Source organism: Leucopleurus acutus (assembly GCF_964270905.1).
Source record: "Leucopleurus acutus genome assembly, chromosome: 6".
In the NCBI taxonomy this organism is placed as follows: Eukaryota; Metazoa; Chordata; class Mammalia; order Artiodactyla; family Delphinidae; genus Leucopleurus; species Leucopleurus acutus.
In genome coordinates, this window is record NC_139149.1 from 91979884 (window position 1) to 91994870 (window position 14987).

Here is a 14987-nt window from a genome sequence, read left to right on the forward strand (position 1 = left end):
AATTTTTAAGAACACTTTAATTTCATGATTATCATTTATGTAAATTGCCTTTAATATTCAAACACACAAATACTTAATAATTTTTCTCCTCATAGAATGGCTATGTAATTACATGAAAGTTATTTAATAAATTAGGAGCAGAAAACTAAAAGTATAGATAAAATGAGAACATATTCATAAAATGTCCTTTACCAGTTGGCAAGAAACTTCCTGAAGATTCCTAAATCTTCCTTAATCCTTTCAATAAGCTGATACCAGATGCTAAAGCTGATGTGAAAATGGGGACCACAGGGACCCTGCTAACTCAGATTATTAAAATTTTATTTAAAATTTCATACCATCTGTTTGTATAACATCTAAAAATGTGAGTTCTTGAAATAACTTGAGGACAATTTGGATTCTACAAAGGAAAACTAACATGAAATAATCCTTAGAACTAAAAATGTCTGCCTAAAATCTCCAAGCAAGATCTGTCAGATCATTTTATCCATATTCCAGATACAAACTAAGACTGGCATTCCAGAATACAGACACCGAGACGTGTGATCACTCAACAGTCATATACTGAGCACCTGTTGTATACCAGACGCTATTACAGGTTCCTAGAATACAGCAATGAACAGGGAAAATTTCCCACATGTATTTTAGTTTATATTAGCTAATAGTTAATAACTTAATAGTGAATAACATTAAATTCTGGACTTTCAAGTAGAGATAAGTAGTATGAAGAAAACAAGTTAGGGTCAGAGAATTGGTAGCAACCTGAAGTAGGAAGGATTGTAGTCTTAAGTGACGTTGAGCTGAGACTTGTGTGATGTTAAGGATCCAGTCATGTGAAGGGCTGAGAGAAGAGTCTTCCAAACAGAGACAACAGTGAGAACAAGGCTCCGATGCAGGAATGAACTTGGAGCATGTGAAGAAGGGCAAAAAGGACAACAAGGTTGCAACAGAATGAGTTGGGGGAAGAGCAGTAGGAGAGAGGGTCAGGCAAAGGACAAATAAATAGGGTCTGTAGATATGGTTAGAAATTTAATTCTATTTAAATGTGTCTGAGAGTTGTTGTCAGGTTTTGACCAGAAAAGCGATATAATATTTATATTTATGATTTATGTATTTAAAAGATGAGTCAAGCTGTTAGAGTGGGGGTAAGAGCAAGCAGTTTGGTAGTTATATTAGTCTAGGGCATAGGTGACAGGGCTTTCAAAATCCTACGCTATTTTGAAGTGTTGAATCAGCAGGACTTGCTGATGGATATATGCGGTGTAAGAGAAAAGGGAAAAGAGATGTTTTATCTAATTCAGATGAATTTGTTTTGCTTTCATACTAGTTCTCGTTGTCATGGAGATAAAGGCTAAACTTCAGTGGTGTAGAATCTCGACTCATGTCTTTCATGTACTTTACCAAATCTGAATTCTAACTATATTATGTCCTTTGTAACCAATGCCATAATTCTGAACATTATTTTTTTCAGTGCTATAAAATGTCTCCAATTATCTTTGGTGATAGAACAGTTTCTCAAAATTAATTTTTTTTTCATGTCATATTAATCTGGGGTTATTTTGCTGTACTTGTAGGCTGAAAAATATCATGAAATCAGGCAAAGAATGCCAAAGTGTGCCTCTGTAAAAATTTTTAAATTATTTCTTTAATCTTTTTCTCTACTTCCCAATCTCTTTTGACATAAATTGTATTAATAGTAATTAAAAATGATAAGTATATTCAGTTTCAAATGCATTTCAGATAAGTCATAAAGTCTCAATTATACCTAAAAATAACACTGAAAAATACAGTGGATGAGTTTTGTGCTATAACTAAAATAGAGTATTATGGTCTTTGTGGGATGTATTCAACTGTGCTGTGAGAATTTCTGTCTAGATGTGAAATTCTATCCAGATGTGTTCATGGAACTCCATGAAGCCTTTGCCAGCTGAGTGGTGATAATTTTAGTCTTTCTCAGTCATACGAGTAAATCAGAGATTAAACATTTCACATTATTCAACAGGAATCTAGGCTCCTTTATATGGCACTAATTAACATTTTATGGAGCAGTATGAGTTCTATCACAGACTAACTCTCCTGTGAGTGAGAAACTTGAGACTAAAATGCAATCTTCCTGATTGGCACTAAAATATTAATAGCTGTGCCTTAAATAATTAGTAAGAAATCTTGTTCATGTCTTAAGAAGGAAACCTTACAAAAACAGCCCCTTCCTGATAATCACTTGAAGCCGTAAACACTTTCAAAATCACCCTTACCATATCAATGTGTGACAACACCAAGTCCTCAAACGAAAAAGAAGGTGTGGATATGACTATGGGAAATACGGATGCTTTTGGTTAAAATGTAGGTTTCAAGTTGAACGTGTTTCTTTTACCCTTTTATTTTCCTCACTGATGACTGTTTCTTCCAGAACACTAAAGAGGAGTAATGTATGTTCTTCTTGGTTCACGTAGACTGTAAGGTTGATTCAGGGTGTTGCAACTTTTGGACTCATATCTCACCCAACCTTTTGACTGAGAGGAAGATGCTATGAAATCATTAGGTGCATTGAAAATGGAACCATTTCACACTCACGTTCACCCAAAGCACCCCACTGCAAACATCTTTTAGTGACTTTGCTGAGGAGCTGAGTGGAACCCACTGCTGACTGTTGGAGAGAGAAGCGCCTCTTGTTTTTATTTCTTAATGAGGTATTCCCAAATGAAGGGATTTTCCGTGAAGGGGTTTCCCTAACTCACATAAGTCTGTCAGTCTCATTTCAAAAGAAAAACAAAAACAAATGGTTGGTGGTTCTGCTGAATCAAGCAATGATGCTGTGTGAACGTACTAACAGTCCTGGAGGACTCTGTGGCGAGGGCGCGCTCATGCTTGTGAATTCTGGGCCAAAGAGAGAGCAGGTTGTTCCCAGCACTGATGAGCTGTGTGTCCAAGAAAGAAGCTGCACCAGCCCTTCGTGGTGGACCCAGCCTCCTGCCCACCTAACAAAGCCGCCTGACTTGGGGCTTGGGAGAAGCTCCTTGTCCAGACCTGCTGCTCATCCCGGCCAGCAGAGAGGAGGCTGTTCAGGGACAAGTTGGGGAGAGCTTGGCTCTAACGCTGGCTGGGGAGAACTAAGGGGGAAAAAGCCCTATTTTATTCTTTTAATACAGTTCCCAGCAGGAAGATCAGGATAGGAGGTTCCCGCCTGCTCCAGATTAAAGGAACCCGCAGTTTCCAGGTGAAGAAGGGGGGTTCCTTGTCCAGCATTCGCCGGGTCGGCAGCTTAAAGAGCAGCAAGTTATCACGGCAGGACTCAGAGTCTGAGGCTGAGAAGCTGCAGCTGTCCCAGAGCAGGGACACTGTCACTGACCTAGGTAACATAGAGGAGTGGGCTGTGCAGGGACGTGGGGGGTAGGAAGACAGAGACCGAATCCCCAAAGAGCTCAAGTCCATTTTCTGATACATCAGTAGATGGAGGGCAGAGTCATAGGTTAGAGTACTCGTTTAGTCCATAAGCTATGTTGCCCTCCAGAGCAGGGCTGCTCCAGCCTTACTGTGCACAGGGTCAGCTGGGAGCTTGTTAAAACGCAGATCCTGATTCAGCATCTCTGGGATGGGAGCCTGAGATTCTACGCTTTTAACAAGCTTCCTGGTAAAGTTGATGCTGCTGGTTCAAGGACCACAGCTTGAGCAGGGAGCATATGGAGTCTACAGTAGGGAAAGAAAACATTTTAATGACAAGGGCAGTTTTTTGAAATCTAGATCTTTGTGCCTTTATTCTTCTGGTCAAGACCTTTAAAGCAAAATATAGATATTCCCTTGGGAATAGCTGGCTTAAAGTCTTCTGTAAACTAAAGTCGCTATTTCCCAGTAAAAACAACCAAAATTTCAGAAAGGAAAGATTGTCTACATCTAACAATTAGTGACCTTCAGCAAGTCACTTAACTTCTCAGGGATTTGTTTTCCCCAGCTACCCAGTGAGAATAATTCTGTGTACTCCTTGCCTACTGTGAAAGGATGCTCTAAAGATAAATTAGGGATGATAGTAAAGTATGTTAAACTCCTAAGAATAAGCTTTATATACAGTCAGAGCTGTAGATTGTCACTATAGGACCCAAAGAGACTCTGAATCCCAAAGTGTGTTAGTCGTATGGGCTCTCATCATCATCTTAGTAGACAAGAAAAAGATTAAGCAGGGTTGCCTATAGGACTCACCAGCTGCCTAGAATTTAAATGTTAGGTTAAAAATTGAAGTGCATATTCTTTGCCTTTCAGTCGCTGTATGAAAACCAAAGTGTAAAACTCTTCTTTCTAAGTAAGTTGTTTCAGAAGTCAGTCAGGAAATGTGGATAAATTATCAATCTAGCCTGCTGAAACAGAAGCTGAGTATATTTAATCAAGGAGAGTTTAAAATAGAAAATGTTTCTGCACCTACCCACCCTTGCCTTTGAAAATAGCTAATTTATGCGTTAGTTAAGATTCAGCTTATTTTTTTAAGGAGACAATAGAAAAAACCTTATGACATCTTTTGTTACAGGCCTCAGCTGTAAGAGTACCATCAGTTAGTTTGGGGGAAAATATTATTTGAATTAATTATTTAAATTGATCAATGTAGCCTAGCCAGTTAAGTCAAACTATCCAAGCTAGAAGCATAGTTTTGTCATAGAAAATACCCAGAAAAGCTTGTAGATTTGAGGACAAAGCTTTGTTATCTAGTATACTAAGTAGAGAATTCCTGTGACATGTCTCCTTCACAGTTTCCTACAGAGACGAGTTTGGACAAAGGGTTGTCCACAGCTGGGCACAGTTACTTCCAAATTCCCTTAGTCTTTCCAAGGCACCACCCATCTTTGAAATAGCTCTGATAGCAAAGCCAGGTGGTGTTAAGAGTAGTAGCACTAGCCGTAGTCACAGCAGCAGTGGAGGTAGCAGCACCCTTTGTGGCCACTGCAGGTTGGTTGGTGTCCCTACTTAACTACACCTGCGAGGTCTGGGCAGTCTGGAATGGATTTGGGCACACTCAACCAATAACTTGCTCATCTCAGCAATTCAAGGACTTGACTCTGTTCTTTTTCTCTGCTCCCATATCTCAAAATGGAAGCCACCATAACAGAGATCATAAATGTCTTTGTAATTGCCAGTTCAGCTGGTGGTGAAGGGAACAGCTCCTATTAATATTACTCCACTAAAGCCGATGCTATGCCCTGTAACCCATTGGCCATGGTAGTCTGCCCTAGGATTCAAAAGCATGGACCACTATACCATAGCAACATGCTCTCCAGGGAGACAGAACAATATAACCTTTCTTGGTATTTTTCTTTTGAAGAAGGGAGTCCTTGGAGTGCAAGTGAGCCCAGCATTGAACCAGAGGGAATGAGTACAGCCAGCACGGAGGAAAATTACCACAGGAACATGTCATGGCTTCATGTAAGTAGGAATCTCAGAAAGAGCGCTGAGATCAATTTCTTTTGGCATTGGGGAAGATCTGTGGAGGTAGGATGAAAGACTGTACCAAAAACATCCATCATTTCAGCCTATTAGAAAAATTATAGGCTTTTATTTCAGCTGGACCTCTGGATACTCACTAAGATTGGTCTTCTGCTGGATTATATTTGAAGCTTATCTAAGACCAAGGGTGCTTTGTTATAGTTGGCTTGTGAGGCAATATAAGTCAGGGGAAAAAACCCTGAGGGATCAGGCCAGGTTGGTGGTCAAGAGAGACTGAGTGACACAAGGCAAGGCATCACGATAGTTTTATACAGGTCACCACAAATGCTGACAGCAAGGTCATGGTGTCAGTCTTGAGTCTGTATTAGATCAAATTGTAAACTAGGACACGGAGATTCTAAGATGATGAAGGTCACACCTCAAAGGGCTCTCCAGAGGGCACAGGCAGGAGGGAATCCCAAGCACAGATTACAGTTCAAGGTTTGACCTGGGTGTAAAGAAAGGAAAAGAAAGGTCAGGAAGCATGATGTGAGATCCACAGTTGGCAGGGTACTGCCAGCACTATTATTATTATCATTTTTTAACATCTTTATTGGAGTATGATCGCTTTACAATGATGTGTTAGTTTCTGCTTTATAACAAAGCAAATCAGCTATACATATGCATATATCCCCATACCTCCTCCCTCTTGCATTTCCCTCCCACCTTCCCTATCCCACCCCTCTAGGTGGTCGCAAAGCACCGAGCTGATCTCCCTGTGCTATGCGGCTGCTTCTGACTAGCTGTCTATTTTACATTTGGTAGTGTATATATGTCCATGCCACTCTCTCACTTCATTACCAGTTTACACTTTCCCCCACCCTGTGACCTCAAGTCCATTCTCTACATCTGCGTATTTATTCCTATCCTGCCCTTAGGTTCTTCAGAACTTTTTTTTTTTTTTAGATTCCATATATATGTGTTAACATATGGTATTTGTTTTTCTCTTTCTGACTTACTTCACTCTGTATGATAGACTCCAGGTCCATCCAGCTCACTACAAATAACTCAATTTCGTTTCTTTTTATGGCTGAGTAATATTCCATTGTATATGTGTGCCACATCTTCTTTATCCATTCATCTGTTGATGGACACTTAGGTTGCTTCCATGTCCTGGTTGTTGTAAATAGAGCTGCAATGAACACTGTCGTACGTGACTCTTTTGGAATTATGGTTTTCTCAGGATATATGCCCCGTAGTGGCATTGCTGGGTCCTATGGTAGTTCTATTTTTAGTTTTTTAAGGAACCTCCATATTGTTCTCTATACTGGTTGTATCAATTTACATTCCCACCAACAGTGCAAGAGGGTTCCCTTTTCTCCACACCCTCTCCAGCATTTATTGTTTCTAGATTTTTTGATGATGGCCATTCTGACTGGTGTGAGGTGATACCTCATTGTAGTTTTGATTTGCATTTCTCTAATGATTAGTGATGTTGAGCATCCTTTCATGTGTTTGTTGGCAATCTGTATATTTTCTTTGGAGAAATGTCTATTTAGGTCTTCTGCCTATTTTTGGATTGGGTTGTTTGGTTTTTTGATATTGAGCTGCATGAGCTGCCTGTAAGTTTTGGAGATTAATCCTTTGTCAGTTGCTTCATTAGCAAATATTTTCTCCCATTCTGAGGGTTGTCTTTTGGTCTTGTTTATGGTTTCCTTTACTGTGCAAAAGCTTTTACATTTCATGAGGTCCCATTTGTTTATTTTTGTATTTATTTCCATTTCTCTAGGAGGTGGGTCAAAGAGGATCTTGCTGTGATTTATGTCATAGAGTGTTCTCCCTATATTTTCCTCTAAGAGTTTGATAGTGTCTGGCCTTACATTTAGGTCTTTAATCCATTTTGAGTTTATTTTGTGTATAGTGTTAGGGAGTGTTCTAATTTCATTCTTTTACATGTAGCTGTCCAGTTTTCCCAGCACCACTTATTGAAGGGGCCAGCACTATTATTGATCTTAGATATGGAATGTGTCCATCTCCTCTGATTTTAATCTGACTTCCTGGTAGGGTCAGATAAAGGGCTGGCTGGTACCTCACACTCAGTGTTTACAGTGCTATGCCCTTGGAACTGGTTAATCTCCAGAACTGGCTGATTTTGAGAATCTCTGAGGCAGCTATATTTAAAGTAAACTTTTTAGTGAAGTCCAACCTACATATTAAAAAGCATACAAAATCTTTGTGTACTGCTCAATAAATTTTCACAAAATGGACACATCTGTGTAACCACCACCAGTTCAAGAAGAACATTAGCAGTACCTTAGAAGCCCTACCCGGGCCCTCGACCAGCCACTACTCTCCCCTATTGGCCACTGCCATTCTAACTTCTAAAACCAAAAATTATTTTGTCTGTTTTTGAAATGCATATAATTGGTGACATATGCTGGGTACTCTATTGTGTCTGGTTTCTTTTTTTCACATAAGTGTAAATCCTCCAGCTTTGTTCTTCTGCAGGGTGGCCTGTTCTATTCTTGGCTATATTCATTTCTATTAGAATCACCTTGTTAATTTCCATAAGAAAGCTTCCACAGCAGCCTTACTTTGAATACAAAGATCATTAAAACTGAGGAATTAAAATCTTTAATAAGTCTTCTAATGTATAAAATGGTCTATCCTCCATTAATTTGTGTTCCATAAGTCATTTAGGATCTCTTTAATTTTATTCAATAATGCTTTTTAGTTTTGTGTACTGTTAACCCTCTGGAAGTGTTTGTGTAAGACCAGAGTTATTTATTCTTTAAATATTTAGAAGGGGTCACTGGTAGAACCTTATAGATCTAAAAATTTTGTTTGTAGTAAAATTATTAATTACAGATTTAATTTATGTAATATAATTAAGATTTCTCCAGGGAGCAGATTGGGCAAATTGATTTTTTTTCCTAGGAATTTGTTAATTTAATCCAAATATTCACATTTATTAACAAAAAGATGTTTATAATATTCTCTTTTTTTAATTTATTGAAGTATAGCTGATTTACAATGTTGTGTTAATTTCTACTCTACAGCAGTGATTCAGTCATACATATATACATATATTTTCTTTTTCATATTCTTTTTCATCATGGTTTATCACAGGATATTGACTATAGTTCCCTGTGCTATACAGTAGAACCTTGTTGTTTATCTATTCTATTTATAATAGTTTGCATCTGTTAATCCCAAACTCCCAGTCCATCCCTCCCCACATCCCCTATTCTTTGGCAATGACAAGTTTGTTCTCTATGTCTGTGAGTCTGTTTCTGTTTCGTAGATAAGTTCCTTTGTGTCATGTTTTAGATTCCACACATAAGTGATATCATGTGGTATTTGTCTTTCTCTGTCTGGCTTACTTCACTTAGTATGAAAATCTTGAGGCCCATCTATGTTGCTGCAAGTGGCATTATTTCATTCTTTTTATGGCTGAGCAATATTCCATTGTGTGTATATATATATGTATGTATGTATGTGTATATATATATACCACATCTTTATCTGTTCATCTGTCAGTGGACATTTAGGTTGTTCCCATGTCTTAGCTATTGTAAATAGTGCTGCTATGAACACTGAGGTACCTGAATCTTTTTTTTTTTTTTTTTTGGCGGTATGCGGGCCTCTCACTGTTGTGGCCTCTCCCGTTGCGGAGCACAGGCTCCGGACGCGCAGGCTCAGCGGCCATGGCTCACGGGCATAGCCGCTCTGTGGCATGTGGGATCTTCCCAGACCGTGCAACTTAGGTTGCTTCCATGTCCTGGCTACTGTAAATAGTGCTGCAATGAACATTGGGATAGATGTCTCTTTTTGAATTATGGTTTTCTCAGGGTATATGCTCAGTAGTGGGATTGCTGGGTCATATGGTAGTTCTATTTTTAGTTTTTTAAGGAACCTCCATACTGTTTTCCATAGTGGTTGTATCAATTTACATTCTTCCCAACAGTGCAGGAGGGTTCCCTTTTCACCACATCCTTTCCAGTGTTTATTGTTTCTAGATTTTTTCATAATAGCCATTCTGACCACTGTGAGGTGATACCTCATTGTAGTTTTGATTTGCATTTCTCTAATGATCAGTGATGTTGAGCATCTTTTCATGTACTTCTAGCCCATCTGTATATCTTCCTTGGTGAAATGTCTATTTAGCTCTTCTGCCCATTTTTTAATTGGATTGTTTGCTTTTTTGATATTGAGCTCCATGAGCTGTTTGTATATTTTGGAGATTAATCCTTTGTTCTTTTGTTTGCAAATATTTTCTCCCATTCTGAGGGTTGTCTTTTTGTCATGTTTTAGGGTTTCCTTTGCTGTGCAAAATCTTTTAAGTTTAATTAAGTCCCATTTCTTTATTTTTGTTTTTATTTCCGTTACTCTAGGAGGTGTGTCTAAAAAGATCTTGCTGTGATTTATGTCAAAGAGTGTTTTTCCTCTAAGAGTTTGATAGTGTCTGGTCTTACATTTAGGTCTTTAATCCATTTTGAGTTTATTTTTGTGTTTGGTGTTAGTGTTCTAATTTCATTCTTTTACATGTATCTGTCCAGTTTTCCCAGCACCACTTTTTGAAGAGGCTGTCCTTTCTCCACAGTATGTTCTTGCCTCCCTTGTCGTAAATTAGATGACCATATGTGTGTGGGTTTATCTCTGGGCATTCTATCCTGTACCATTGATCTATATTTCTGTTTTTGTGCCAGTACCATACTGTCTTGATTACTGTAGCTTTGTGGTATAGTTTGAAGTCAGGGAGCCTGATTCTTCCAACTCCATTTTTCTTTCTCAAGGTTGCTTTGGCTATTCAGGATCTTTTGTGTTTCCATACGAATTGTAAAATTTTTTGTTCTAATTCTGTGAAGAATGCCATTGGTAGTTTGATAGGTATTGCCTTGAATCTGTAGATTGCTTTGGGTAGTATAGTCATTTTCACAATACTGGTTCTTCCAATACAAGAACATGGTATGTTTCTCCATCTGTTTATGTCATCTTTGATTTCTTTCATCAGTGTCTTACAGTTTTCTGAGTACAAGTCTTTTGCCTCTTTAGGCAGGTTTATTCCTAGGTATTTTATTCTTTTTGTTACGATGGTGAATGGGATTGTTTCCTTAATTTCTCTTTCTGATCTTTTGTTGGTGGTGTATAAGAATGCCAGATATTTCTGTGCATTAATTTTGTATCCTGCAACCTTACCAAATTAATTGATTAGTTCTAGTAGTTTTCTGGTGGCATCTTTAGTATTTTCTATGTATAGTATCATGTCATCTGCAAACAGTGACAGTTTTACTTCTTCTTTTCCAATTTGTATTCCTTTATTTCTTTTTCTTCTCTGATTGCCATGGCTAGGACTTCCAAAACTATTTTGAATAAGAGTGGCGAGAGTGGACATCCTTGTCTTGTTCCTGATCTTAGTGGAAATGCTTTCAGTTTTTCACAATTTATTATGCTGCTTGCTGTGGGTTTGTCGTATATGACCTTTATTATGTTGAGGTAGGTTCCCTCTATGCCCATTTTCTGGAGAGTTTTTATCATAAATAAGTGTTGAATTTTGTCAAAAGCTTTTTCTGCATCTGTTCAGATGATCATATGGTTTTAATTCCTTAATTAGTTAATGTGGTGTATCACATTGATTGATTTGCATACTTGAAGAATCCTTGTATCCCTGGGATAAATCCTATTAGATCATGGTGTATGATCCTTTTAATGTGTTGCTGGATTCTGTTAGCTAGTATTTTGTTCAGGATTTTTGCATCTATGTTCATCAGTGATATTGGTCTATAATTTCCTTTTTCTGTGATATCTTTTTCTGTTTTTTGTATCAGTGTGATGGTGCCTTTGTAGAATGAATTTGAGAGTGTTTCTCCCTCTGCAATTTTTTGGAAGAGTTTGAGAAGGATAGGTGTTAATTCTTCTGTTAATGTTTGATAGAATTCGCCTGTGAAGCCATCTGGTCCTGGACTTTTGTTTGTTGGAAGATTTTTAATTGCAGTTTCAATTTCATTACTGTGATAGGTGTGTTTATATTTTCTAGTTCTTCCTGGTTCAGTCTGGGAAAATTGTACCTTTCCAAGAATTTGTCCATTTCTTTGTGGTTTTCCATTTTATTTTCACATAGTTATTTGTAGTAGTCTCTTATAATCCTTTGTATTTCTGTGGTGTCAGTTGTGATTTCTCCTTTTTCATTTCTAATTTTATTGATTTGCATCCTCTCCCTTTTTTTCTTGATGAGTCTGGCTAAGAGTTTATCAATTTTGTTTATCTTCTCAAAGAACCAGCTTTTAGTTTTATTGACCTTTGCTATTGTTTTCTTTGTTTCTGTTTCACTTATTTCTGCTCTGGTATTTATGCTTTCTTTCCTTCTACTGACTTTGGGTTTTTTTTGTTTTTCTTTCTCTAGTTTTTTTAAGTGTAGGATTAGATTTTTTATTTGAGATTTTTCTTGTTTCTTAAGGTGAGATTGAATTGCTATAGACTTCCCTATTAGAACAGCCTTTGCTTCGTCCCATAGATTTTGGATCATCGTGTTTTCATTGTCATTTGTTTCTATGTGTTTTTTAATTTCTTCTTTGATTTCTTCACTGATCTCTTGGTTATTTAGTAGTTCACTGTTTAGCCTCCTGTATTTGTGTTTTGTACAGTTTTTTTTCCTGTAATTGATTTCCAATATCATAGCGTTGTGGTCCAAAAAGATGCTTGACATGATTTCAATTTTCTTAAATTTTCCAAGGCTTGATTTGTGACCCAAGATGTGATCTATCTGGGAGAATATTTCATGTACACTTGAGCAGAAATTGTATTCTGCCTCTTTTGGGTGGAATGTTCTGTAAATATCAATTAAATCTATCTGATCTATTGTGTCATTTAAAGATTGTATTTCCTTATTTTCTGTTTGGATGATCTGTCCATTCATGTAAGTGGCGTGTTAAAATCCCCACTATTTTTGTGTTACTGTCAGTTTCTCCTTTCATGGTTGTTAGCATTTGCCTTATGTATTGAGGTGCTCATATGCTGGGTGCATAAACATTTATAATTGTTATATCTTCTTCTTGGATTAATCCTTTGATCGTTACATAGTGTCCTTCTTTGTCTCTTGTAGTAGTCTTTATTTTAAAGTCTACTTTATCTGATACAAGTATTGCTCCTCCAGCTTTCTTTTCATTTCCATTTGCATGGAATATCTTTTTCCATCCCTTCACTTTCAGTTTGTATATGTCCCTAGGTCTGAAGTGAATCTGTTGTAGACAGCATATATCTAGATATTGTTTTTTATCCATTCAGCCAGTCTGTGTCTTTTGGTTGGGGCCTTTAATCCATTTACATTCAAGGTTATTATCAACATGTATGTTCCTATTACCATTTTCTTAATTGTTTTGGGTTTGTTTTTGTGAGTCTTTTTCATCTCTTGTGTTTCCCACCTGGAGAAGTTTCTTTAGCATTTGTTGTAAAGCTGGTTTGATGGTGCTGAATTCTCTTAGGTTTTGCTTGTCTGAAAAGCTTTTGATTTCTTCATAAAATCTGAATGAGATCCTTGCTTGGTAGAGTAATCTTGGTTGTAGGTATTTTTCTTTCATCACTTTAAGTATATCCTGCCACTCCCTTCTGGCCTGCAGAGTTTCTGCTGAAAAATCAGTTGATAGCCTTATGAGGTTTCCTTTATATGTTATATTTGTTTTTCCCTTGCTGCTTTTAATATTTTTCATTTCAATTTAGTTTTTGTTAGTTTGATTACTATGTGTCTTCGTGTGTTTTTCCTAGGGTTTGTCCTGTACAGGACTCCATGTGCTTCCTGGACTTGGGTGACTATTTCCTTTCCCATGATAGGGAAGTTTTCAACTCTAATCTCTTCACATATTTTCTCAGATGCTTTCTTTTTCTCTTCTTCTTCAGGGACCCCTGTAATTCGAATGTTGGTGTGTTTAGTGTTATCCCAGAGGTCTCTGAGGTTGTCTTCAATTCTTTTCATTCTTTTTTCTTTATTGTGCTCCTTGGTGGTTATTTCCACCCTTTGTCTTCCAGCTCACTTATTCGTTCTTCTGCCTCACTTATTCTGTTATTGATTCCTTCTAGTGTATTTTTCATTTCAGTTATTGTGCTGTCCATCTCTGTTTGTTTGTTCTTTAGTTCTTCTAGATCTTTGTTAAACACTTGTATTTTCTCAATGTGTGCTTCCCTTCTCTTTCCGAGATTCTGGATCATCTTTACAATCATTACTCTGAATTCTTTTTCAGTTAGGTTACCTATTTCCTCTTCATTTACTTGGTCTTGCAGGTTTTTACATTGCTCCTTCATCTGTGACATATTTTTTTGCCGTTTCTCTTTTCTTTTTTTTTTTTTTAGTGAGTGGGATTGTGTTCCTGTCTTACTGGTTGTTTGGCCTGAGGCTTCCAACACTGGAGTTTGTAGGCTGTTGGGTAGAGCTGGGTCTTGGTGCTGAGATGAGGGGCTCCGTGAGACCTCACTCTGATGAATATTCCCTGTATGAGGTTCTCTGTTAGTCCAGTGGTTCAGACTCAGAGCTCCCACAGCAGGAGCTTTGGCCCAACCCCCAGCTTCTGAACCAAGAGCCCGCAAGCCATGTGGGATGGCAAAACAAACAAACAAAAAACAATTACAAAGTAAAAAATAAAATTATACTAGGAAACTAACAGATATGTTAGAAAGAATATAAAAATATAGATGAATCAACAACCAGAAGGTACAACAGTACCACAAGAGTAAGAAAGAGGAGGAGGGAAAAGAGAAAAACAAAAAAGAAAAGAAAAAAAGGGGAAAAGGCCTTGGCTGTGGAGGGTGGGGCCTAAGTAAGGGTAAGGTTTGGGTCGGGGGCAGGGGCTATGCTTAGGACCCACAGGGCTGGAAAAGGCCCTGGGAGCTGTGGGGGGTGGTGCTTAGGCTCAAGGAAGAGAAGGGGCTGGGCATGCCCCCACCCTGGTCTCAGAGGGTAGGGGACCTCACCTGGGAGCCCAGCAGGCTTTCTGGGCTCGAGTGCCTGGGGTGAACGCCCTCCACTCCTCTCCTTCTCCTCCTGGAGGGCCCCTCCCACCTGCCTCTCCTGATCTCCCCAGCCTCCCTCCTATGCCCCCAAGCACCCACGTGGCTTGGAGGGGGCCTTGAAGGGCAGAGGACTGGCCTGGGAGCTCAGCAGTTTCCCCAGGCCCAAGTGGGTGGAGCAGTCACCTTCCTCTCCTCTCCCCTCCTCCTGGAGGGACCCTCCCTTCTGCCTCTCCTGATCTCCCTGGCCTCAGGGACGCCTATCCTGTCTGGCCTCCACTTCTCCTCCCCCCCATCCCCCCACATCCTACCAGTTCACTTGGGGGTTCCTCCTGTCTCCTTGGGCGTCAGGGTCCCCCACCAGCGGGCGACAGATGCCCTAGTTGTGGGGAGATGCTCTATAATATTTTCTTAAGATCATCTTAAATTTCGTGAGATCTACAGTAATGTGCCTTTATCATTTCTGATATTGGTAGGTTTTATCTTTTCTTTCTCTTTTTTTGATCAGTCTTGCTAGAAGTTTATCAGTTTCATTAGTCAAAGAACCATTTTTTGGCCAGATTCAAGAATAACAAGGGAAGGTT

The 14987-nt window shown here is 38.6% G+C and overlaps 1 protein-coding gene across 5 annotated transcripts in view; it reads left to right on the forward strand.

Moving 5' to 3' along the window:
- UNC80 (unc-80 homolog, NALCN channel complex subunit) overlaps window positions 1-14987 on the forward strand; it is a gene marked incomplete at both ends in the record, with an annotated part of 242147 nt that overhangs the window by 127927 nt on the left and 99233 nt on the right. For 3 of the 5 annotated variants that reach the window (XM_082840708.1, XM_082840709.1, XM_082840710.1), the window contains 2 exons: window positions 3150-3353; window positions 5306-5406. In XM_082840708.1, the coding sequence (XP_082696834.1) occupies window positions 3150-3353; window positions 5306-5406 (305 nt within the window). The remainder of the gene's footprint in view (window positions 1-3149; window positions 3354-5305; window positions 5407-14987) is intronic. The other 2 variants (XM_082840711.1, XM_082840712.1) reach the window with 1 other exon arrangement.